Consider the following 26,110-nt stretch of genomic DNA (forward strand, 5'->3'; position numbering starts at 1 on the left):
TATTATAGGGCTAATATATCTAGTGTCAGTGATAAAAAGACATCAAATAGTCAAGCAATATATGAAAGAAAAAAGTATGGATTAAAATATCTTGAAAGCTACGTTATCCACTAATTAAAAAAAAAAATCCCATGTTTACGAACAAGCAATAACACTGATATACAACAATGTCAATATTAAAAAGCTGCCAGTGTGAAACGAAAAATATTGCTGACCAAAAGCTTATAAATGCTCTTAACTGTGGAGGACTCACTGGTATATCAATTGAATTTGAGCAAATGTTAATTATAGCAGAAAAAGCATTTTGTTTATATACAGAACAGTCAGAATTAACTAAAAGCATAGACAAAGAATCATTGACAAACAAAACATTGTATGATCAAGATATAGATGAATATTACAGGGTTATTCTTGAAAGCTGTGAGTTAAAAATTGAAAAAGATATACAAAAAACTACTTTGTGCTTAATACTTAGTTTATATTTTGAAATTGGAAGTCATTTGTTTGCCAAAGACATTGTTAATAAGCACAAAGCAATAGAAAAAACAGGAGAACCATGCAAAAAAGGATTACGTACAAATATGAAACAATCATATAAGCTAAAAAAAAGATAATAAAGTTTTGAATATAAATAGTTGTTGCAATATAAGTAGTTTGTAAATCATGTTTTTTTTCTCTTTCTTTTTGGTATAAGATCTTCAGAGACTTTTCTTTTTACATAAGAGCCTCTAGTATTTCCAGTATTAAGCAAAACATTTCTTTGGATGCGTGTTGCATTAGCATTGTATCCAAACTGTTTAGCATCAGGGTTATCTGGATGGCGCCCTATTTTTCTTTGAGCACTGAAATATTCCTCTATTGGGTCTTGACAAAATCTATTACTTAGTAAGTACATAAGACATGCCCTCTGCTTACAGAAACTTTATAACTTCCACAATTGAGTTACATGTCATTGTCAAGCATTCATGAGTCTTATTCATGAGTCTCTGAAATGAATATTTTTGCTTTAGCTTCATAATAGTATTGAAAACTAGTAGTCTTGTCTACTCTTTCATCTATAGATCTTTTCCAATCTTTAAAATAATTCAAAAAATCATTTAAAAGGAAATTAAATCAAAAATCATTTTGGTCTGTATATTTTTGAAGGAAAGGTTTTATATTAATTTTATGTTCTTCAAGAGATTTACTGTTTACACAATCAAAAAACATGTTCATTTTTTCACAAAAATTAGCTGTCTCTAAATGTTCTTCAGTTCCAAAAGTTTTCAAAACAGATGCTACGGTTTGACTTAAAATTTGAGTAGCTAGTTTTACAGTCATAGCAGAGTAAGAGTTTATGTGTATGTGCTCAATAGTTAACTTAGGCATAAGTTTTAAACCATTGTCTAAATCTTCATAATACTACTGCTTGTTCTGAGCAATTAAAAAGTGAAACTTTTATTAAGAATGAAGTATATAATTGTCTCATTACCAAATAGAGCCACTTTAAATAAAGATTGTCATTATTGGTGATGACAAACAATACATGACAAAAGATGGAACCTTGAGATACCGCAGAAGTTACCAGAAATAAATAAGAGTGTTGGTCTTCCGCAACAACATTAATAATTAAGTTAGAATGGAATAACTTGACAATTTCAAAAGTTTTTGCAAGTTCAATATGAAGCAAGCTCATAAAGAAGACCAGCATGCTAGATTTTATTGCAAGTCTTTGAAATGTCAAGAGCAATAGCCTTTTTTTTAATTTTTAACTACAGGTAACAAATCAGCTGCAGAAGGTTGAAGATCCATATTGATTATTAGTAAGCAAGTTTACTCTAGAAGCGATATTAGAAGTTTTTAATTAAAGATTCAAAGACCTTACTGATAATAAAGGAGACTGAGGAAAAGGTCAGAGTGATTTCGAGCTCAGGAGGTTTTTAATATACAATAAGAAAAGCATTTTATATACAGGGTGACTAGAAATTAAGGTGACCAGTCTGTTATGTGGTGAACAATCTGTAATATTCGATAGTTAGTTACATGACTAACACCACACAAGAGGTTTAAACAGAACTCAAACATACATATAGTAACTTACAGGATAGTAAAAAAAAAAAGCAAACCTTCTGAATTACATGAGGCCAATAACAGTGTGATTATGATGATTCTAATCCTGAATCTGAACACAACACGTGTTAGGAGTTGAGAGTCTATTTAAACAACATGTGTTTGGAGTTAATAGTCTATTTAAACAACATGTGTTAAGAGTTTAGAGTTCTTTTAAACAACATGTGTTAGGAGTTGAGAGTCTATTTAAATAACATATGTTAGGAGTTGAGAGTTTTTTTAAACAACATGTGTTTAGAGTTGAGAGTCTATTTAAACAACATGTATTAGGAGTTGAGAGTTTTTTTAAACAGCATGTGTTAGGAGTTGAGAGTTCTTTTAAACAACATGTGTTAGGAGTTGAGTGTCCTTTTAAACACTTTTTTTACTGGTTGTAAAAAAAATTGTTTATATCTATTACAAATCTATAATAATTATTTTCATCAATTACAAATCTTTTTTTGATTTTGAATAAATTATTTGTATTAAGTATTCTTAGTAAATTATTTTTTAGATTTACTTTAAAATTTATACCACCATGATACTACAAGATAAGGGCCTTGTAGAATCAGCATTGTACTCTCGCATGCTTAATACAAGCGAAGGTGGGCATAAAAGAAATGAGGGGTGGCATAATTATAGGGTAGTGAGGGTTTTTTTTTAATTTAACTTTAATTTATCCTTGCCTTTAAATCACAACCTTATAAATCCCAGCTAACATTTTTTACATAACTTGCATAAAACAATGTAATTTTAATGGCTTGTTTTTATAACCAGTTTACACTGTTTTTTTTTTTTAATTTTTTAACTTTTTTTTTTAAATTTTTTTTTTTTAAATATCTTCGCTTCCAACAAGGCTGCAAGCAACCACTAATTAAAGTTGGAAGTTACTGGAAGAGAAAAGACTAGGCGAATAAGAATTTTTGGAGCACCAAGGACACGAGCACCAGTCATAGAAAAAGGATGAGACTAGATTGAATGACGAGTAACACGAGATTGAATTTTAGTAGATGGCACAAGAGACGATAGCTCTTTAGAGCAGTGTCCATTATAGTATTTGCAGTGCCATTATAGTATTTTAGAGATTATTTTTTGTTGATAACAAGTAAAAGTTGATAAATGAAGGAAGGGGGAGGGGTAATTTTAATAAGCTTTTGATGGGTGAAAAAATTTTTAGACTTATTATTATTTTTTAATATTTAAGTTAAATGATGTCTTTAAGTATTAAGATAAAAGAATTAATGTTATAAAAGCCACTTGAATGTTTAAATTTTGTAAAAAAGTTTGTTACAAAAGTTTGAATGACGGTTATGTTCAATATAAGTGCTATTTAAAAATAAAAAAAATTAAAAACAAAAAAATTTTTACTTCTTTTGCAATATTATTTTAAAATATTACTAAATATTGTTTAAATACACGATGCAATAAAAAAAGTTTTACTTTTAAATTCTTTAGTGATATTCATATCTATTCATATCTATTTCTAGAATTTTTTCACACGTTTGTGTTTTCTAAGGGATTGCAATACCAGTAAATAATTTTGCTACCAGTAATTAAATTATTAATCAATTTAATTGGTAAATTCTGTAAAAAAATTTCATAAAAAACATAAGAAACTACAATCATCTATTAAGAAACTTAAAAAAAATTGAGATGACTTTTATACATGTAAAGAGAAAAAAAAGATTAGACAAAAAGAGTAGAAAGTAATTAATAAAAAAAAAGGAGAGAAAATTTTAATATATAAAAGTTATAAAGTTTCATATCTATAAAATAATTCCTTGGTGAATTTTTATCCAGGTACAAAAGATCAATGCAGTTTAAATAAAGAGGTAGTGCAGACAAACCAAATAAATTTATAATTACAAAAATCAACATTAACACATCTATAACTTCAAATAACTCATCAGCAATTACAAAATACCTAACAAAATCAATTGATTTGTTCAAAATCAATTGATTTTGTAACAAAATCAGTTTGTTTTGTGGTGTTGTTGCACATATAACTGCCAACAACCATGGTTTTCGATTTGTTAAGTTTTGTAGATCTTATGATTTAAGAATATTGTTAAGTGCTTAGAGTTGTAACAATATTTCTAAGTCTCCAAATATAATTTGAAAAATTGTTAATAATATACAAAGAAAATGTGAGCAACTTAAATATTAATAGCAGTAAAATTTTTAATTATTGAATATTTGATAAAACTAGTAAAACTGTCAATCTAAAACATCCTACCATGTCCTGTGAGTGTGCTCAACTTGTTTTTCTGCACAGTGGCTTTGTTCATCAATGTTTTTGCTCTGGATTTTAATTTAAACAGTTGTCCAGTATTATTTCTAATATAACAAATACTGTGAACATTTAAAATTTTTACATTCAACATGTTTTATAACAGTTTTTAAAAATCATAATGTGTTTATCTATTTGAAGTTGTTTAGAATTTTATTATTACAAATTTTTTTAAGTAACTTTGTTATTTTTAAAATTTTTTTATTTATTTTTACTTTTTTACATTAGCTTGGACGCAAGTTTGGTGCTAGTCTCGAAAGCACACAAAAATTGTTGCAGCTTGCTAAGGACCTTGATTTGAATGTTATTGGTGTAAGGTAAAGATGTTTTCCTTATTGAATTATTAAAAGTTTTGAAAGTATGTATGCATATATGCATGTATGTATGTATGCATGTATGTATGTATGTATGTATGTATGTATGTATGTATGTATGTATGTATGTATGTATGTATGTATGTATGTATGTATGTATGTATGTATGTATGTATGTATGTATGTATGTATGTATGTATGTATGTATGTATGTATGTATGTATGTATGTAACATTGCTGTAAGACACTATTTTTTTTATTAAGAAAGCTTGTGCTCCTTTGCAATTGTCTGACATATTTCCTACATTGTTATAACTTTTGTCCTATAATCAGCAAGCGGAATAGCATTACATTCATTTGTGGTTTCTTTGATCAAAATAAGTTATAACAATTATTGTAATATTTATATTACTGAATTATATGTTTCTTGATGTTTTAATAATATCTTCTTATAGCAATTTCGATATGAAATTTGGAAAAACTTTTTTGTCAAACTCATCAAAAATAATCTTTATCATAAATATTTTAATTAGCAACAGTCAGGAGTGCAAGAGAGCCCTAACCAAAAAATGTGGTCTATTTTAATGGCTTCATATTTCATTTGTCTTTATCTTTATGGTTCAGGTGTCTCTGCATGGCCCTGGCAACAGCTTGCAACCCTTATTTGCATATTTGTTCTATCAATAGTTGTTTTTTTAAATGCATAAAATGTTTTTATAGAATAAATGTAGTTTTATGGTGTAAATAATACCATCAAATTCGTTATAAAATATTTTTTCAATTCAATATTTTAAAGGTTTTGTATCTTTGAAAGATAAAATTACAAAAATGTTTTTTTTTCCTACCTTAACATTATTATAAAAACCCAAACTTTGTATTCTGAAAAAACTTAATTTAAAAAGACACATTTGCAAATGCTGACCCTAATTCCGAAGACTGAGATCAGTGATTTTTCACCAACCTCATTTATTGTTACAGTGACACCTTTTTGTTAAAAAATAATAAAATAAAAATTCATTTTTAGATTCTATTTTAAATTTTTCTAGTGAGTAGGGTTCTTTATAGAACTTTTTAATAAAATTTTTTTATATGTAAGGTCCCTGTATTAAATTTGATAAGAACTTATTTTTAAATTAATTATCGGAACAATAAAGTCATCTGAAAACTTTGTTGGCTATGTGACATTTCACTAAAGTAAGGTTGAAATATAAATATGTGAACATTTTGGAGTTATTCTGTTCATTCTGTTTTTTTCATTTTGTCAAATAGCTGCAATATATTGTTTTATGTTAAAAAGTTATGTTTTTGTTTCTTATTTTTGAGAGGAGACTTCAGACATGCGAGACAGATAGTCACTACCTAAAAATATTCTGACCCCCTATTTTATATCACTAATAGTGATATAAAATAGGGGGTCAAAAATACACAAAAGTAGTGTGACGTATTTTATGAACGTGCCAAAATGGGTTGTTGAGATAATCTATTTTTTACCTCAATTCAATTTATATAAAATATAAGCATTAAATAATCTGATGTTATAATAATCTCATGTAACAATCTTAAGATATAAAATTATAATTATGTATATATATAAGTATATATATAGTTTGCTTCATACTATTGTGTTTAAAGTACTTTTAAATTTCTATTATGTATGTGTTCAATTTAAAATTTAAGTTTTCATGTTGGAACTGGTTGCTATGATGCTTCTTTATTCTACAATGCAGTGAAGTCTGCAGCTGCTGTATTTCAACAAGGGGTAAGTAAATGTTAGTTGGCAAATTCATTGGTATATTAGCAACAGCAAGAAAATTTATTGATTTCATAGTATTTTAATAAGATTTTTTTTCCCTTAAATTAATAGATAAAGTTTTTTTTTGTTGGAGAAAAGAAGATCTTTACAACAAATCGTGACAGTGGCAAAAAAGTGTGGCAGCCAAAGCAGGTGTTAAGGAAAGTTTTTGCATCTTTTCTAAAATAGTAAGGGTGTCATTAGAAGATTTAGCCAAAATGATAACAGTATTCCATACAAGCAAAAATAAGAGATGTATAGAGTTAGAAAATGGAATCTTGCTTAATGGAATCTTAGCAATAAGAGATGTATAGAGTTAGAGAATGGAATCTTGCTTAATGGAATCTTAGCAGTTGCTAACTTTATAATGGATTGGTTATACGATTTTCATGAGAAGTCATTAATTAAAGATAATCTGAGAATACCTCGTTAAGAAGCGTTATTTAGCTCGCATTTTATGTACGAAATGGTAATTTGAGTACGGGTTCAGCAATTTTACATTAACCAAAAACTTTTTAATTTTGAAATCTTTAAATTATCTTTTGATATCATTTATAAGACGTTTATCTAGAAAAAATTAAGTCATAAAAAAAGCATTTAATCACAAATGTAAGTTTTTTTGTTTAAAAAACTGATTATTTAATTATTATTTTTTAATTAAAAGACTTTAAATTGAATGGGATTTTGAAAATTAAAGATTTGAATTTTGTTTTGAAGGAATGTAAAATAGTTAGAAGAACTTAGTTTTAAAGCAATATAAAATAGTTTTGCAATATTTATTAAAGAAAAACTTTTTTCTTATTATCTGCTAACTAATTTTTTATGTTAAACATAAATCTCTCCATCATAGATTAAAATATCTGAAAGCAAGTGAAAAACATATTTTTTTCTATGAAAGTGAGAAATGCTTTTTTTTTAAAGAGGATTCTTTTCATAAATGGATTTCATAAATTTTTTGTTTCAATGTCGTGTACTTTTATGCATAATACTATTTTAAAAAATAAATTAAAAGAAAACAAAATCTTTTTCAAATACGGAATTTAGATTTCAGCAGTAATTTTTGTTATATTTGTTTAAATGATTTTTAACATAGTTTAAAATTAAATTTAATTCAAAGACGTACTTTAATGCTGATGAACCAAATAGAGTAAAACTGGGTCAAACCGCACACTTATAAATAAAAATTAAATAACTTTTTTTTTTTTTTTTTTTTTTTATTAGATAGCTAATAAAAAACTACATAAAATAATATAAATATATGTTAAAAAAAGAATAATAAAATTATCGAAAATATTAAATGTAAGAAAAAAAAAATTGTGCGGTTTTAGGCAACATTCTGATAAAACGGCACACTTGAGAAAACAAGTGTTTTTTAAATTTTAACTTTTTTTTATTATTTTTTTTCAACACAACTTATATTTAAGAAACTATATTTAAGTTTTTACATTTTTTGCAACAAAAAAATTTGGTTTCAACTACACATTTCTTTGGTAAATATGTTTCTTTACACAACCGCTCTCGACACATCGAATTCTCGCATTGCAACATTTCTGTGTTTAACTGTACTCTACACTTTTTAGATTTTGCAACTTTTAACTGGTAATTGTTCTTCATTATTGTTCTGCTGAAGTTGCTCAGCATTATTATGCTCAGGCATTTAAGTATTTGGCATAGAGAGTCTATGCTTTGCGTTAAGTTTAGCAACTTTCACGGCTTCTTTGGTTGCTTTTTCTTCATATTTTTGTTTGAGGAACTCGATTACATTTTCTTCGGTAATACATTTTCTGCCAAGTTTTGACATGTTGCACTGCTTCGATTTCTTAACATGCGATTGATTCCTAGCTTGAAAAAACTGCTTTAACTCTATCTCAATACTGTTTTTGCAACGATCAACGCATGCTTGATATCTATCAAAACGTGAAGTGTTGAGAAAGTTAGTAATTGGTGTGTAGTTGGAGTAGGTGTTGCGGCGGCTGTTAAAGATGATGAAGCTGTATCTGAGCAAGGTGGTGTAGGTGCTGCAGAGGTTGCTAAAGTTGATGAAGGTAGATTAAACGTGTATGTGATTGCTAACGCCTTATGATTTATGTTATTTTTATTAAGTGGAAATAAGCCAATGTATTGGAAACCAGCGATTGCATGCAAGCGTGTAAAACATTTACCGCTCTCGTGCAGCAGTTTGAGCAACGGTGGAATTTTTCTTTATCTAAATTCTTACATTTTGAGTCTTTGTAATACTTTGTAAGAACTTTTTTCCATGCTTGTTTGATATGACAATAGACACCTCTATCCAATGGTTGTAGAATATGTGAAGAATGCTCTGGTAAACAAATGAAGATTATGTTTTTTGCACAGCAATACCGCTTTCAAAGTTATGTGAGTGGTATGCCTATCTAATACTAAAATATGAATACCAATAATTTGCTCAGTTTCGGCTATAAATACTTCTTTCAGCCATTCAATAAATACATCGGGCTCCATCCAACCTGATTTTGAAATTGAATATTTGGTGCCAACTGGACTACCTCTTGCCCAGTCAATTAAGTTCTTTTGGCTTTGTATATCACAAATGATGGTGCAAAATGCCCACCAGCGTTGCAACAATTGTTTACTGAATAATGAATTTTTTCATTATTGCCAGTAAGTTTAAATGCACGTCTTGTCCCTTTTTGATACAAGACGGTTGCTTTGCCATGATTACCCGAAAAACCTGCTTCGTCACAATTCCAAATATGCGACCCAGTTATATCAGTTTGTTGATATTGCTTGGCGACGCATTCAAAATAACGATCAATTATTTCTGGCGTAAAAAAAGCTGCTCTTTCAGATGCTAAGTTATCCAATGCACCAACAATCTTTCTGTTTCATTTGAGAGTACCGTTGTTGTCCCTGAGCCATGGAAGCCTTTGTTGTTGTTATTTTTGCAATCTTTGAGCGTTGAGACTGGAACGCCGTGTTTGAATCCAGCTTTTCTCAGTGATGTTTTATTTTCTTTCATATCAGTTAATGCGGCTAGTATATCGTCTTTATTGTATGCTTTTGTTTTTTTAGTTGACATGTTAAAGTGAGTGAGTTAAACTAAATTGAGCGAGTGATGATTATATTGAGAAATAATACAATAATTGGTTTTTAATGAGTAAGAGTTTATTATATTAACAAATAACATTATATTTCATTGATAATTAAACCGTAATTAATACTAAGTTAATTAGATAAAGATAGGCGCTTAGTCACTTGCGAAAAACTAAACTAAGTAATTAATCGAGTGTGCGATTTTATCAGAATTAAAACTAGATTTCCAGCAAGATGGTGCTAAAATTATTATTATATCGGTTTCGGTTCACGCGCTATCTTGTTGGCAACAATAAAAAATTTTGACTACCCGTTAAAGTTGTATAAAAAAAGAAAAATATAGTTGAATCGGCAAATAATTTTATCAATTCGAATAGAGGAGTAAGTTCTGTATTTGAATCTATTTTTATTTTTTTCATAGCCATATCCGTTTAGTTTTTATTTGATAATTTCGATCAGTGTGCAGAATGATATGGTGTGTGGTTTGACCCAGTTTTACTCTATAACTTTTAAAAATGTATTTTAAACAACTTATTCAAAATTTTAACATTTATATTAAAAAGCCAAACTGTAATGCTAATGACACAATTTACATTTTAACAATGTAAATTTTAAAGCTGAGTTAAGGCATGAAAGTATAAAACAGATGGAAGTTCATCAATCATCAAGCATCAAAACAAGTTTTTTTTTTCAAGCTTGGAGTAAGCACAAGCAAATTTTGTTTAACTTCGCCAATCGAAGTTAAACGAAATTAAATATCAAATATTCGTATATTTAACAGTACCAAAGGTTTGATATGCAAGGAAAGAAACTAGACAAATTTTTTAGAGCATAAAGGGACAGATAGAGTAAAGGATGCAACCTTGCGGAATAATGCGTTTTTTTTTTAATAATATTTGTAATTTTCTTTATAGTTTTTTTTTATTTATAATTTATAATAATATTGAATTTATAATTTTATTTACAATTTTTTTAATAATATTATATAATATTATAATAATAGTTATTTTTTTCTTTATATATATTTTTATAATATTTATAATATAAACTTATAATATAGTTATAATTATTTCTAATATTTATAATACCTGTCTGATGTTTGAAGGTCTTGGGGTACCCTTAAAAATATTTTTTGTTCAAAAAATTTTATAACCCAGTATTATTTTGTTATATCAAACACATTTAGGGGGAGAGTAGACATTTTTAAAATAAGTCATTTTTGGGACACCCTAGTGTATATAATGTTTCTGTATATATCTAATGTTAATATATTCATACAGTTTATATTTTATTTCATTTTCAAAAATTTAAAATTTTGTTTTTATTTATTTTAAAAAATAATCTATTAAATAATTACATTGTAAATAAAAAATAAAGTTATGTTTAAAAATTGCATAAAGTTATATCTTTTTAACCTATGCAGGTAAAAAGCAATAAAAAAATAACTTTATTGGGGCCTGGGGTTGATTTATTGCTTTTGGGTATTTGGTTTTTAAGTGCTTAATAGCATAATAGCTATTGGGACAATTTAAAATATTTTTTTTTTAAAGGACGCTATTGGCTACACTTTCACGTTGCTGGACATTGGTGGCGGATTTCCTGGTATTAAAAATGAAACTATTTCGATGGAAAATGTATGAAATTTAATAAAAACTCTAAAATATTTTACTATTAATATAATTTTTTATTTATTGTAACTTTTTTTAACAAATATATAATGAAGTATAAGTATGAGTTTATTGATATGGGTGTATGCGTAGGTGTTTAGGTAGATTATTGATATGGGTGTATGCATATGTACTTAGATAGATTGTTGATATGGGTGTATGCACAGGTGTTTATTTAGGTTGTTTAGTGTTTGTTTTTCTTATAAAAAGATAAAGCATTACTATATTTTAAGACCTATTTTTTTATGTCTTGGTCATGTATTAATATTTAGTCTTTTGTGTCTTGGTCTTTAAAGATCTTGAAAAATAAAGAAAATTAACTAAGCAGAAATTTTAAATTGAATTAAACATGTGAATTTAAACAGGTTTATTAGGCTATCATAGTTTTTACTATTTTTTTTTTTTATTCAAGTTAATTTATACTCCATTCATACTGATGATAAAACATGTTTTATTTTATAAGCGTTTTATATTTTTAATGCTATAAACTGTATAAAACAGCAATAAAACAACCTCACAGTATTGTTTTATTCACAACAACCTCACAGTATTGTTTTATTCACAACAACCTCACAATTTAAAATTTTCCTTAATATTATCAAAAAAAGTAATATTTTTTTGATATATTTATTTTAAAAATTATATAAAAGTTTGAAAAATAATAATTATATTATATAAAAATTTACATATTTGATTTTAATGCTATTTATTAACTAAAAATGAAAAAGTACATTTTTACCAATTTTTTTGATAAAATTTTTTTTTAATATTTTTTATGTTAAAATTTTTATTTTTTAAGTTTTCATATAATTTTGCTTTATAATATTAGGGACTTGTTAAATGTTCAAAGGTCTTGGAGGACCACTAAAAATATTTTAAATCCAGTGTTCCACATATTAAATATAAATAAAATGTCTCAGTGATAAGTTATTACCCACAACAAAAGTTAAATGTCTTAAAGAAAGTTAACATTTCTTGATTTGTTGTTGCTTCTGTATAAAATTAGTAACAAAAATATTATAGCTAAATTTTATAATCATAATGATGTTCACTATACTCAACTCTGAAAGTTGTTCCTGCCCTTGAGTTGCTCTTTTGTATGAATGAATATTTGTACGCAACACAACTGTTTCTTCCTGTTCCTTTACATTTTGCTGCAGTTAGTAAATGACCGGGGCTGGTATTTGACTGTGGCCAAGGCCGGTTCTACGTACGGGACTGCATAAACATTGGTGCATATTGACTTGTTTTTATACATCATATAAATATGCCCCAATATTTATACAGCCCTAGCCATAAACCCGGCTTTGGCTCAGGTCAAAAACCAGCCCCGGTCGTTTACTAGCTGCAGTAACTAGAAGAACACAACTAAGTGATAAAATAAATTAAATATTCCAAAGTTTCTCTGGTATATATTCTTTAAAAGCACCAGCAGCACTTGGATGTTGATTTTCTGGTTGACATCGTAGCCGCATTTTTTTGCCACATTGTCATTTTTTCATTAAGTTAGAGAGATCGATTTCATAATTTATGGTAGCTTTTTGGGTCATTTCAAATGGTGGCCGGTTCTAGACAAGAATTCAGGAAAGCCTTTCTAGGAAAGAAACATGAATATTCTTGCTATGATAGAAAAAAACATGATTACTTTTTAGGATAGAATAATTGAAGGATAGAAAAGAAGAAAGAAATACATATATCCTTTCTGGCAAAGAAAAATGAAAAACTTGCTAGCAAAGACTTTTTTAGGATAGAAATCGCACAAGTAAAAGTCATTTTCTTTCTAGCAAAGAAAATTGGAAAAACGTACTAGCAAAGAAATTTTAGAAAAGAAATTTTAAAAACGTGCTAGCAAAGAAATTTTAAGAAAGAATTTGCGCGCAATTTGGTAATTACGGTTATGATTTTTAATTGAATAAATGTTAAATAATTATTATCGCATTAATTTTGGTTCGATCAGAAAAATTCATTTAAAATTCAAAATATTTTATTAATAAAATATCTCAAAATTACTATATAATATTCTATTTGCACAAATCTTAGTTGCATTTTTTTATTAAATTAGTTTACTGCATAAAGGCCTTCAAAATATTTATTCTAACGCAACAAAATGCTAAACTATGAGTAAACCAGTTAATTCCAAATTGATTTGTCAGTGATTCACTTTTATCATAAATGGTAATTCTGTCCTAGCAAGTTTTTTTGGGTTAATGAAATAAAATTCTGTCGTAGCGAGTTTTTTAGATTTATTAAATAAAATTCTTTCCTAGCAAGTTTTTCGCATTTATTAAATAAATTCTTTCCAAACAAGTTGTTTACGTTTATTAAAAAATATTCTTTCTTAGAAAGTATTTCAAGTTTCTTTTCAAAATTTCTGCCAAAAAATATTCTTTTGTAAAAATTCTTTTCTAGTAAGGTTTCTTTATTTCTATCATAAAACATTCTATTCTGAAATTATTCTTTCCTAGTTTTCTATCCTCATTTTATTCTTGTCTAGCATGGCACACCATTCATTTCAAATAGTGCTACCAAAAGTTTTCTGGCAGATAATTGAAAATACAAAACTTAACAATAACTCAACTGTATCTAATAACCTAAATTTATTTTTTAATTCAACCAATACATAATAGATAGGCTGTAATTGGAATGATAAGGAACCTTTTGAAATACTTCTTATGATTTCTTTTTTTGAAATGATGGTTTGACATGCGCAATAGGTGGTTATGAGTGAATGTTCGGAAATCGGGTTTGTACACTTAAAAAGCTGCTACCTTTAAAGCTGCCATTGATGTTGCACCATTATATCCTTGACTTTTTATATTTTCAATGTCCAAATTAAGGTAATGTTCAAATTAAGGTCAAATTCAAATTAAGGTAATATACAAATTAAGGTCAAATTCAATTTGATCAGTTGTAGCACAGTAGTTAACGTGCTTGTCTCAGAAGCTAGTGGTCCGTGGTTCAATGCTACATCTGGGCATGTTTTACAGTATCGATAAGGAAGGAGGCGTAAACTTCCTTTCAAATGCTCTTAAGCGATGCTCTGTAACAAGAGTGAAAAGCTGAGTGAAAACCTTACCATGTTTTTACAACAAATCATTAAATAAGGTGCTGTTGAAAAAATACTTTATAATTGGTGATTCAAACATGAATTGTTTTCTTTTTAATGATGACCTTAAAGTTTAAGAATTTTTATAATGCAATTTTTGAAACGGGTTCAATATCTTTAACAAACAAAACTACAGAGTAAAAATAGATATTTTTAACAAACAAACCTACAAGAGTAACAACATATTCAACAACTCTAATAGATAATATAATAAATTCAGATATTTTCAACAATGATTCAAATGTTTTTATTTTGGAAACCAATATATTAGATCATTTCCCTATATTCCTAAAATTAGATAGTACAAACTTTGAAAAAATTATAACTACACAAAAAGTAATTCGAAAACGCATTTATAACGAGGCCAATCTTAAATTATTCAAAAATCAACTATCATTACTGCACTAGAATAACATAAATTTTAATTAGATAAGATAGTGCTAATAATATCTGAGTCTTTTTTCAAAACATTTTCTGTATAAGATGCTAATTTCCCAATCCTTGAAAAAAAGATAATAACTAAGATTTCCAATACACCCTGGATTACCAAAGGGTTCAAAAAATTGCCCAAGATTAAACAAAAGCTATATGTAAATTTTTTGAAAACAAAAATACCCATAAGCGGAAAAATTTTCAAGGACTACAAAAATCTATTTGAAAAAATTCGCAAAAACTTAAAAAAAAGTTCTTTTTTTCCAATTCCTTAATACATTTAAAAATGAAACAAAACTCACATGGCAAATAATGAAAGAAATTTTTGGAAAACAAAAATCATGCTCGAATTTTTTTGCCAAAAATGGTTAGAATCGATAACAAAAGTTTAAATGAATCAAGAAGTATAGCTCAAAAATTTAACGAATTTTTAATTGATATAGGTAAAACACTGTCCAAAAAAATTCCTAAGACCAAATCTTCCTTTACTGATTTTCTAGTAACCACGGATGATTGGTTCAATCGAGTTGTCTTCTGAATTATTGTTTGAAGAGTTTGAAAGAGCCTTCAAAACATTAGAAAAAAAAATAAAGCGATTTGAGCAGATCAAATAAATGGAAACGTTATTATAGATTGTTTTGAACAGCTATAAGTTATTCTTTTTAAAGTTTTTAAAGCTTTTATCCATCAAGATGTATTCTCGATCAGTTAAAAGTTGCCAAAATTACTCCTATTTTCAAAGACGGGGACGCATCAATTATTAGTAACTATCGTCCTATTTCTGTTCTTTCCACATTTTTAAAAATTCTAGGAAAAATTATATATAACAGAGTATACAAATACTTTCATGATGATAAATTACTTTACATTAATCAATTCGGTTTTAAAAATAATAGCTTAACTGAACACGCAATTATCCAATTTGTAAGTGAAATCTCAAAATCATTTGAAAAGTTAATATACACGTTAGAACTTTGTATTGACCTATCAAAAATTTTTTGATACGGTCGATCACCAAATTTTAATCTATAAATTTAAACACTATGGAATACAAAAAAGAATTTAAAATGGTTTTTTATTGATCAAATTGAAATAAAAATGGATTCCGTAACTAAATTTTGAGGTGTTTATCTTAATAAATACATCACTTGGAATCATCTTATCGACTACATTAACGCTAAAATTTCAAATAGCATAGGAATTTTATATAAAGCACGAACCAACCTCAATAAGAAAATTTTAATTAAACTTTATTATTCATTTATATACATATATCTAAATTATGCTAATATTGCCTCGGGTAGTACAGAAAAAAGTTGCAACGTCTTTATTGCCGTCAGAATCATACAATCTGTTTAATCGCTTTTCTCACGCAAAACATTTTATTTAAATGAGAATTTTAAATATATACGAGCTAAATATATATGTTTTATACTTTGTTTACATGTGGAAAAATGACTTGTCCCTATCTGCCTTTAAAGATATTTTTACTCCGAAACCTATCAACGAATACAATTTGAGAAATACTGGTTTTTTTAATAAACCTTTTTGTCAAACGAACTTTAATCAATTTTATATTGCCTATCGGGCACCAAACCTTTGGAATAAAATTGTTTTGCCGAATTTTGACTTTGAACTACCCGTTACTTTTCGTCTTTTTAAAACTAAATTAAAACCCCTAATTTTTTCATTTGACGATATGTTATGTTATTATTAATAATATGAATTAATAACTTTGCCTTTAATTATTTATATATATAAAAATTTATTCTTATTTATTTTGTTAATTTTTATACTTTTTACTTTATTATATTTTGGTATACGCGTATACAAAATATCGGTGAGTCGATCCGCGTGATCTCTCTTTTGATTATAGAATATATACTTTGAAAATTTGTAGAAGTTTAATATTATTGTTTTTAAAATTGCACAAAAATTTAAATATTTTAACAAACAAGACAAACTTTTTAGTTACTAAAACCTTTTTGTTAATAAAAAACAACTCACGTTTCGACTTCGACAATACATGCTTTTGATCTGCAGTTAAAACAAAATGTTTAAAAATTATTTAAATACTTATTAAGTTGGTTGGAATGTTCATACGAATTTTAGACCACGTACGATTTCAGCTCTGGAGGTAAAGGATTTTTAGAAGAAAAGAATTTTTAAGTGATTTTAAAATTTTAAAATTTAAGTGAGGTAAATACTAATTTAACAAGTACCAAGTGGCAGCTGTCAAATTAATATCTTTTAGAAATTGTTCACACATTTTTCAATAGAATCATATATTTTCCCCAAAAAGGTAGTTTAAATTCAACAGATATCTCATGATTTTTTTTTGGCGTGGAAAATTAGTGTTAATTTTGTTGAAATATGTTTAGTTGTTGGAGTTAGTTAGGACGAATACTATCGATTATACTTCTATCGATTAAACCTTGTATAAAAATTAGTGTAAAAAGCTTTTCTTGAATAATTTTAATGCTGACTGAAGAGTTTATTTTGTTTAGAGTAACGTCTAAGAAAGGTAATTCCGAAACTTATTGTTCCATATTAAAAGAAATAGAAATGTGTCAACTATTTATATAATTAAGAAAAAGATGTACTTCATTTTTTGATTATAAGCACTAATGTCATCAACATATTGTTTATAGAAAACTGGCTTTACACAATTGTAATTTTTAATTCATTTATTTCCAAAATGACCCATGAACAAATTGCCTAGAACATGTGCTAGTAGTCTTTAGTTTATGCATCGACTATCTAATAACTTGCTAATGCAAAGCAGCGCCACTGCTTAGACTGAAGGTTTTGGCAAGGGCAGCAATCTTTACTTTGATTATTCTTTGTTTTTTTCTTCTTTTTCTGAAATCTAAGTTTCAATCAAACTATTTCGCGTATTTTGAGAACATTTTCTCCACAATAATTTCAAGATAAATCCCTAATTTCTGCACAATAATTTCGAGATAAATCCCCAATTTCGAAACTGTTGTTCAAATCAGAGCTTCAAGATAAGTCGTTTTTGCATTTTCGAGATATCTGATGCTACCAGATGAGGCTATTACATTTTTCACGTTATAAAATAATAACATCTAGATTTTTAGAGTGTTTTTTTCAGTGTTTCATGTCTATTCAGTGAATTCTAAGGATAATAATTATAGATTAACAAAAATTTGCTAGATGAAAATTTGCTAAATCAGAAAGCTTCTTTTTTTTTTTTCTTTTTTTTAATTATTGCTTTAGGTGCCTCAAAAAAACCTAACGGTCTTGTCATACAGTGCCGCGGAATAACATTTAACTATCTTTCCTTACCAATAGCGCAAAATATACCACGAGCTCGCTTCAAATCCTGGATTTCTTGCTTTTAAGCAAGCGCTCTAATCTCTGCGCCACAACCGCTCATCAGAAAAACTTAAAGCTCAGCTTTAAGTTTCCCTGAATCTTTTTTTGTTATTATATTTCGTTATATTTTCGTTATATTTTCATTATATTTCATTATTTTTCGTTATATTTCATTATTTTTCGTTATATTTCGTTATATTTTTATTATATTTCATTATATTTCTTTTTTCATTATATTTTGAGTTTGTGTGAACAGTTTATTAGTAAAACATACATTTAAGTTAATTTGGTGGAATTGAGAACTGTAAATCATTCTTAAGGATGTCATCTTCAGAGAATTTGTACAAGAAGCAATTAGTTATGATATAAAACATTTAGGAATTTCGATGACCAGTCTTTTTAACATCTTTTTATGTATTTTTACTATTTCATTTTATTTATTTTTATGTGGTTTTAACGTTTTAGTTAAAATAAAGTGATCAAAATAATTTAGTTAAAATAAAGTTTAAAAAATAAAAGATCCTAATTCTATGAGTAAATCCCAAAAAATCTAGACATCACTAACTTCTGCTGAATTACATGATTCAATTTTTATTGAAAACAAAAATATGTATAATGTAATTTATTTTTTTCAACACATCGGTTATCCTTGAAACAAAACATATCAACAAATTTTTCAAAGAAACAAATACTCATGACTATTTAAATTACAATAGTTTTCATAAATATAAAAAAGAATCCCTGTATACACTTGCTGAAGAAATAATTATTTTTAATTCTAATTTTGTCTCAGAAAAACTGTTTAACGACGCTAAAATTATTGTTAAAAAAGTGTCATTCCCCTGATATTGTTATAGAAAAAGCATTTCATATTGCAAAAGTACAAAGGCCAACACTAATATAACAAATTTTTTTTTTGATTGCTTCATTTTATAGCAATCTGCCAGCCTATTTTAACTAAAACTAACCTTTTACTTAGTCTATTTCCTAATGAAAGGATAAATGTAATCTATTGAATCATTGAGCCAGTAGCAACAATCACCAGTCTTACTGAGACAACTAACTTCTTCAAACTATTAAAATGCAAAGATAGTCAATGTAAAATTAGCCAATTTACAAGAAGTAGATAAGTTTGAGACATCTAATTTCTTTGGTTTATTAAAAGTCGCATTATTTGTAATAGAAAAATTGTAATTTATTTCTTAAAAAGTATATCATGCAATGGACAATCTACATATACTGAAAAAACATAAAATTTAGGAAACCAAACAATGGTCATATTTCAAGTTAGAGAACCAAAACCGCCGAGAGGAGGCGGTGGAGGGGCGAATAGGACAGTTTGCCACATGCGGCCGATATCCAATGGGTGGCAAATGAAAAGAAGGTACCTAAGAAGAAAAAAAGGCTCCGTTTCTATACTATAGGGAAATTTTGATAAATAGCAACAGAAACCCAACAAGTCAGCAATCCAGCAAGTCTAAAGACCAATATATGTTAGCTAGATATCGCATGAAACCTTGTATGAAAATGGAGTAAAACTATAGAAATAAGTGTGAAAACTTTTTGTGAAAAATGGTTATGCTGACATTGCATTTCTTAAATAATTAAAAATATTTTTTGCCTTATGAAAATCATTTACACAAACTAAAACGCGACATCGTTAATTTATATTTTTATAAATATATTACGATGACAACTCATAGCGACAACAAAACAATTAAATATTTGGATAATCCAAATTTTTTCACATTTGAAAATCTTGATAAAAGCATTCAACATAGCACTACTGATAAAAAAATTGAAAGGCCTATAATACTTATTATCATTTATTTATCATATATGCATATGTAAATCATATATACATATATAAATCATATATATATATATATACATTGTCCTCCAAAACATTAGCAACCAAATAAAAAAATGCTTTTTTTTTACTTTGAATATTAATTACAGCAGTTTTATTTTTTTAAAAACGCTTTGAATGCAAAAAATGCTTAATATTACATATAAGAAAAAAGATTTATACATAATAAGACTACTTAAAAATAAATAAACTTGTTTTTTTATTTTTATTGGTATTTTAACGCAAAAACGTGGTCCTCCAAAACATAAGCAACTTTTTATAATTACTCACAAAAACTCACGGAAAATCAGCAACATAAGTGTAAAAATAATGCCCAAGGGAATTGTTGTGTTGTAATTATTAGTACTTAACCAATGAGAATCAACTAATTGTTAATTTTTGTCTGGAGATGAATATGGAGTGTTGCAATTATTACAATACTAATTTAAGACTGCGTATATATGCTGTTTCGGATTATAATGGCAGGAAATAAGTTTAACTTACTAAGTTGAAAGCGCTTGGTTGGTCTTGAAAAGCTAAGTTAAACTTAGCTTTTCAAGAACGTATTGTAAAAGATTACAAGAAAGCAGTCAAACAAAAGGAAATCGCAACGAAATACTCCATTAACAAGTCAATTGTATGTCGAATAATCAAACGATTTAATATAGGTAGTCCTTTAGAAAAAGAACATAAGGGCGGAAAACCACTCAAAACATGTCGTTTCACAATTCGAAAAATTATTCTTCATGTTAAAAAAAATCTTTTGACAGCACTAATGATACTATTAAAAAACTGAAACTTTCCGTGTCTCAAAATACAGTTTGTAGACGGTTACAACTTTTAGGACTTTTGAGCTTTAGAGCAGCAAAAAAACCTTTCATTTCTTAGAAGAATAGAAAAGCTAGAATTGAGTTTGCAAGTTCTCATAGAGACTGGACTATAAATGATTGGAATAGAGTACTCTGGAGCGATGAATCAAAGTACAATTTTAAAGGTCCTGACGGAAATTTAAAGGTACGTAGACCATAAGATAAACGCTTAAATCCTAAATACACAAGGGGAACAATTAAGCATGGTGGTGGAAAAAGTGCAATGGTTTGGGGTTGTTTTTCTGGTTTTAGTGGAGTTGGACCTATTTACCGAATAAATGGCATTATGGATCAGTATCGTGATATATCGTGATATTCTCAAGGAAAAAGTGGTTCCTCATACTGATAATAATATGCCTCTTTTATGAACATTCCAACAAGACAACAAACCCAAACACACCTCTAAACTCGTTAAAGAATGGTTTGAAACAAATCAAGTTAAAGTAATGAAATGGCCAGCTCAATCACCTGATCTCAACCCTATTGAAAATTTATGGTACCAAGTTGAACTCTTTTTTTTTTCAAGTAGTTATTATGTTAAAATCTTTTTTCTTATATGTAACATTAACCATTTTTTTCATTTAAAACGTAATTAAAAAAACAAAATTGCTGTAATAAGTAATAAAAGTAGAAACTTTTTTTTATTTAATTTGATTACTAATGTTTAGGAGGACAGTATATATATATATACATATATATATATATATATATATATATATATATATATATATATATATATATATATATATATATATATATATATATATATATATATATATATATATATATTTATATATCAGTAAAATATCAAAAAAATTTTTTACACATCAGAAATGAATGCATTTTAATAAATTAATAAACTTTAATTTATGCCAAAAATTAAATTACTAGAACTCATATATGTACTACTTTCACATATAAGTGGAATTTCACACATTTATAGAACATATTGACTCTATTATAAAAAGAATTATTTTATTAATTTTAAATTTATTGTTTTGTGTGTTTTTATATATGTATGTATCTATGTATGCATTTAGATTGCAGCTCAGTTAAATCTTAGTTTGACTGAGTTCTTTCCTTCAGAAAGAAATTTAAATATAATTGCTGAGCCAGGAAAATACTTTGTTGAATCAGCATTTACATTATGCTGTAATGTGATTTCAGTTAAAGAAGTTGATGACAGAAACAAGCACTTCATGTATTATTTAAACGATGGAGTTTTTAGTTCTTTTATAGGAGTTTTATTTGCTGAAAAGTTTAAACCATTTTTACTTCAAGAATCGGACTCAAATTTATTGTTCAAAAGCAGTCTTTGGGGACCAACCTGCGATTCATCCGATTGCATATCAGAGGAAATATATTTGCCAAAGGTATATTAACACAAAAATTATAAAAACTTTAAATTCATGGTACATAAATATTTATAAAATTTGATGATAGTTTATTAAGTTTAATAAATACTTTTAAATATTTCTGTTTTTCATGGAATAGATTTAAAAATATAACTTATATAAAATATTGTTACAGCTTTCTGTTCGAGATTGGTTGTATTTTAAAAACATGGGTGCGTACACTACATGCTTTGCTTCAAAATTCAATGGCTTCAATCCGCCTGTCATTTACTATGTGAGCACAAATAAAATAGACAGTGTATTTTCTGTATCTTTTAACGATTGAACTCAGTTTGATAAGGTCGGTTCAAGTTTCAACCAGATAAGTTTTTAGGTTATATTTTAAATTTCTCACATAATGCTACTTGCAGTTAAAAAAACAACAAATATGTCTCTATCAAGCGTGAAGCAAGTGTTGTGTAAGTACAGGTTGAGAAAACAAGTCTCTCCATATTATATAGAAGAATAATTTATCGATGAAAGATTTAAAAATTTAAAGCTGAACATTACAAAAATATCAAAGCAATGGTAACTGTTGTATCTCACTGTATTCGTTGAATATCAGGAGATTGAATAACAAAGCAATGACAATTATTGTATCAAGTGTATTGTTTGAATAACAAAGCAATTAGATTTAATAAAAAAAAAGACAATTATTGCATCAATTATAGTATCAGTTGTTTTAATTTATTTAAAAAAGCTTTTTCATTAATCCTTAAGTACAAAAATCTTCAACTAAATTTTGTCTCTATCGTATTCAATAAAGAAAATTGCGTCTTGTTATTATTTATATCAATAATATCATAAAGATATTTTTTTAATTTTTTTAATTTTTTTATGCTTTATGGCCTATGCACGGCGATCTATACTGCAGGCCTTGCCAACGCGCAAACGACGTATCTGACTCGGGCCATATTTTATAAACAGCAAAAAAAAAAATCTGTTTTATATTAACTCAATAAACTTCTCCCAAAAAGATTTTAAAATTACAAACTGAAATTAAAACAAAAATTTTCTAAAATTATGACTATATTTATACAAATATTTGACTTAAAAAATATTGAAACTGTAATGAATTCTTTGACAACATTATAAAACAAAATTCTAGATATAGAGGAATTTTTGAAAAAATTGACAATTGTGCCCCTCCATTTCGAAACCCATGTCGTATATATAATAGCCATATTTGTATAAAGAGAAATATAAGATTCAAGATCTGGTAGATAGTTAAATATCTTCGCAGAAAGCTCATCCTATAGAAAACCACAATTTGGACAAGAATGGGTTACATCAAGACTTATCTCAACAGCTGGGTTATCAAGTAACAGCAAAAGCTTAGCTTCTCTAAATATGGGACATTCCACGTCAAGTGGAACCACCCATCTGACATCACCGACTCGGATTTCGATGAAAATTGGGTCACATGTTGGGCATATGGACAGAAAAAAAACTTGTAAATTTTTTTGACTTAGGTCAATTATTTTCTGAGATATGACCTTTCAAAGTTTTGACCTTTTCACTTGACCTTGGTTATTTAAAACGTCATTACTTTTTTGCTATTATACTTAGGAAGTTGATTTTGGTGGCAAACAGAAGCTCTTGCATAGACGAACAACTTTGTGTCTATACAAAAAAGTGATAAGTTCAATAAAAAAAAAGTTATTGGTCATTTGGTCATTTGACCTTTGACCCTGGTCGATGGCAAAGGTCAAAAGTCATAATTTTATTTTTTACAGATTGCTTTTTTTATTGTGGATGTCCCATGAAAAAATCTTTTTGGGATTCCCATAAACAACTTTGGGAATAATATTAAAGTATAAGTAGGTTCTTAAACTTTAATATTTAAATACCTTAAAATTATACAGTATTTTAAGGTAATTTATTGAGTGTAGGCCCTAGGTTATATAATAGCTACCATATACCAATATATTATGATTTGGTGATACTTGGCCCATATATATATATATATATATATACATATATATATATATATATATATATATATATATATATATATATATATATATATATATATATATATATATTTATATATATATATATATATATATATATATATATATATATATATATATATATATATATATATATATGTATATATATAGTTGAAAAGTAACAAAAATGCTTTATTTAGCAGTTTTAGCTACATGGCAGTACAGTACTGAATGCAGTATAATATTTACACCATTACCATTGAATACATATTTGCTAATAATAAATTAAAAAAGCTATAATAGTTAACGATGATGCAAGTTAAGTGCTTTGGTTGCTCCTTCAGACTCTTTAGAAGTAATGAAGTATGACCAACCAGTTGTAGTTTTGGGTTTGACTGCTAGCAAAAGGTCATTCAAATCAACGGTAAAAATATCTGGAGGATCTCTGAAGGAGAAAAGTTGACTTGGACCATGAGGGTGAAGAAAGTTAATGGTTACTTCTCTTTTTTCGGGATTGCTTTCCAACACACAACCTATCCACCAATGTTTATCATACTCTACAACCATGTAACCAGTAATTGAACTGAAGTTGAGCTGGCTAACATTCTGTGACGTAGTTTTTACAATTCTAGACACAGAACTGGAACTATAATCTTGTACTTGAAGTTCATTCGTGGATAATGGTTTAAAGCAATGAAGTTTTTGGGTACCTGAATCGTTTTAGCATTCGAAAATCTTTCCTTTAATATTGTGGATTTAATTTGCCAATCATTTGCAGTGAGGTATTCAAAGGAAATGCCATGGATATTTTCTTTAGCAAAAGTATTTAATTGATAGGTGGTCATTATTTAGTCATGGTATGGACGTTGTAAGCTTGCTTTTGCCGCTTCACGTTTAAAAGTTCCTCCAACTCCATCACAAGGGCCCTTACCATGAGTTGTGGCAAAGAAATGCCATTCGGCTAAAATACCATAATCTTTGTGATAGCACAGATTTATGAAGTTCTTGCAGTTTTTGTATTGTGCTGCACAGTTATCACTAAAATATGTTATTTTTAATACCTCAAATTTCACTTTTAAAAAATTAATTAGTTTACGCTGAAAAAGATGAACTGCAATTGTGTCATGAGTATTACATTCCAAAAGCAGCACATAACTTCCATGACTTAAATTTCCTTCATATTTATAATAAAAAACAGAAGGATGTAAAGTTGCTTGATTATTTGTCCAATGATATCCCTGTACTGCATCTTGTATAATAAATGCATAATTTTCTGAAAAATCACCGATAACCAGAAATTCTCCATCTGATAAATTGTTTTTCTTCCAGTCTAAATATTTTGCCTGCTCTTGAGCAATAAAATCGTGCCTAGTATGTGTTTTCAAACTCCCTAAAAATCTTTCAATAAATTCATCAGTTGACTGTATAAAGGTTTGAAGCTGGGACCTATTTGTTGTAGTCCACTGTTTATACTCAATTTCTTCAACTCCTTTAATTTCAAAGCATTGCAACAGCCGTTCCTTTAGCAAAGCAACTCCAGGGCAATTTTTACACTCGCATAGAGGACATGCTGGCAAGGAAGGATTGCATTTCATTTTTGCCAAAGCATGTTTGTAGTTCTTAATAGGGGTTTCTAGTTCATCTTCTAGTTGTAAATCATCCATATGTGATCCGACTATCATGAGTTTAACATTTTGATGAATGGTACATACACACACAATGAGTACCACTTGCTCCTGCAAAAACAAATTCTTTTGGACGTAGCTCTGCAATCTTCGAAAACCCAATTCTGATATTTGGATACTTTTCTGAAAATAGTTGATAAAGTTCCTTCAAATTACTTAAAACTAATCTTTTCTGAATATGTTTCCTTTCCCCATTTTCCATAACAGATAGAAAATCTTTTTTTCCAGGCATTATACGGCTAACAGTGTCAGAGTAATAAA

At 27.5% G+C, this 26,110-nt stretch overlaps 1 protein-coding gene across 3 annotated transcripts in view; it reads left to right on the forward strand.

Moving 5' to 3' along the window:
* LOC101238429 (antizyme inhibitor 2) overlaps positions 1–22,882 on the forward strand; it is a 78,732-nt gene extending 55,850 nt beyond the window's left edge. For all 3 annotated transcript variants that reach the window (XM_065814664.1, XM_065814665.1, XM_065814666.1), the window contains 5 exons: positions 4,607–4,695; positions 6,370–6,451; positions 11,107–11,190; positions 21,859–22,191; positions 22,349–22,882. In XM_065814664.1, the coding sequence (XP_065670736.1) occupies positions 4,607–4,695; positions 6,370–6,451; positions 11,107–11,190; positions 21,859–22,191; positions 22,349–22,498 (738 nt within the window). In that variant the 3' untranslated portion in view covers positions 22,499–22,882. The remainder of the gene's footprint in view (positions 1–4,606; positions 4,696–6,369; positions 6,452–11,106; positions 11,191–21,858; positions 22,192–22,348) is intronic.
* Positions 22,883–26,110: the final 3,228 nt, after the last annotated feature.

This window comes from Hydra vulgaris, chromosome 12 (assembly GCF_038396675.1).
Source record: "Hydra vulgaris chromosome 12, alternate assembly HydraT2T_AEP".
NCBI classification, from domain to species: Eukaryota; Metazoa; Cnidaria; class Hydrozoa; order Anthoathecata; family Hydridae; genus Hydra; species Hydra vulgaris.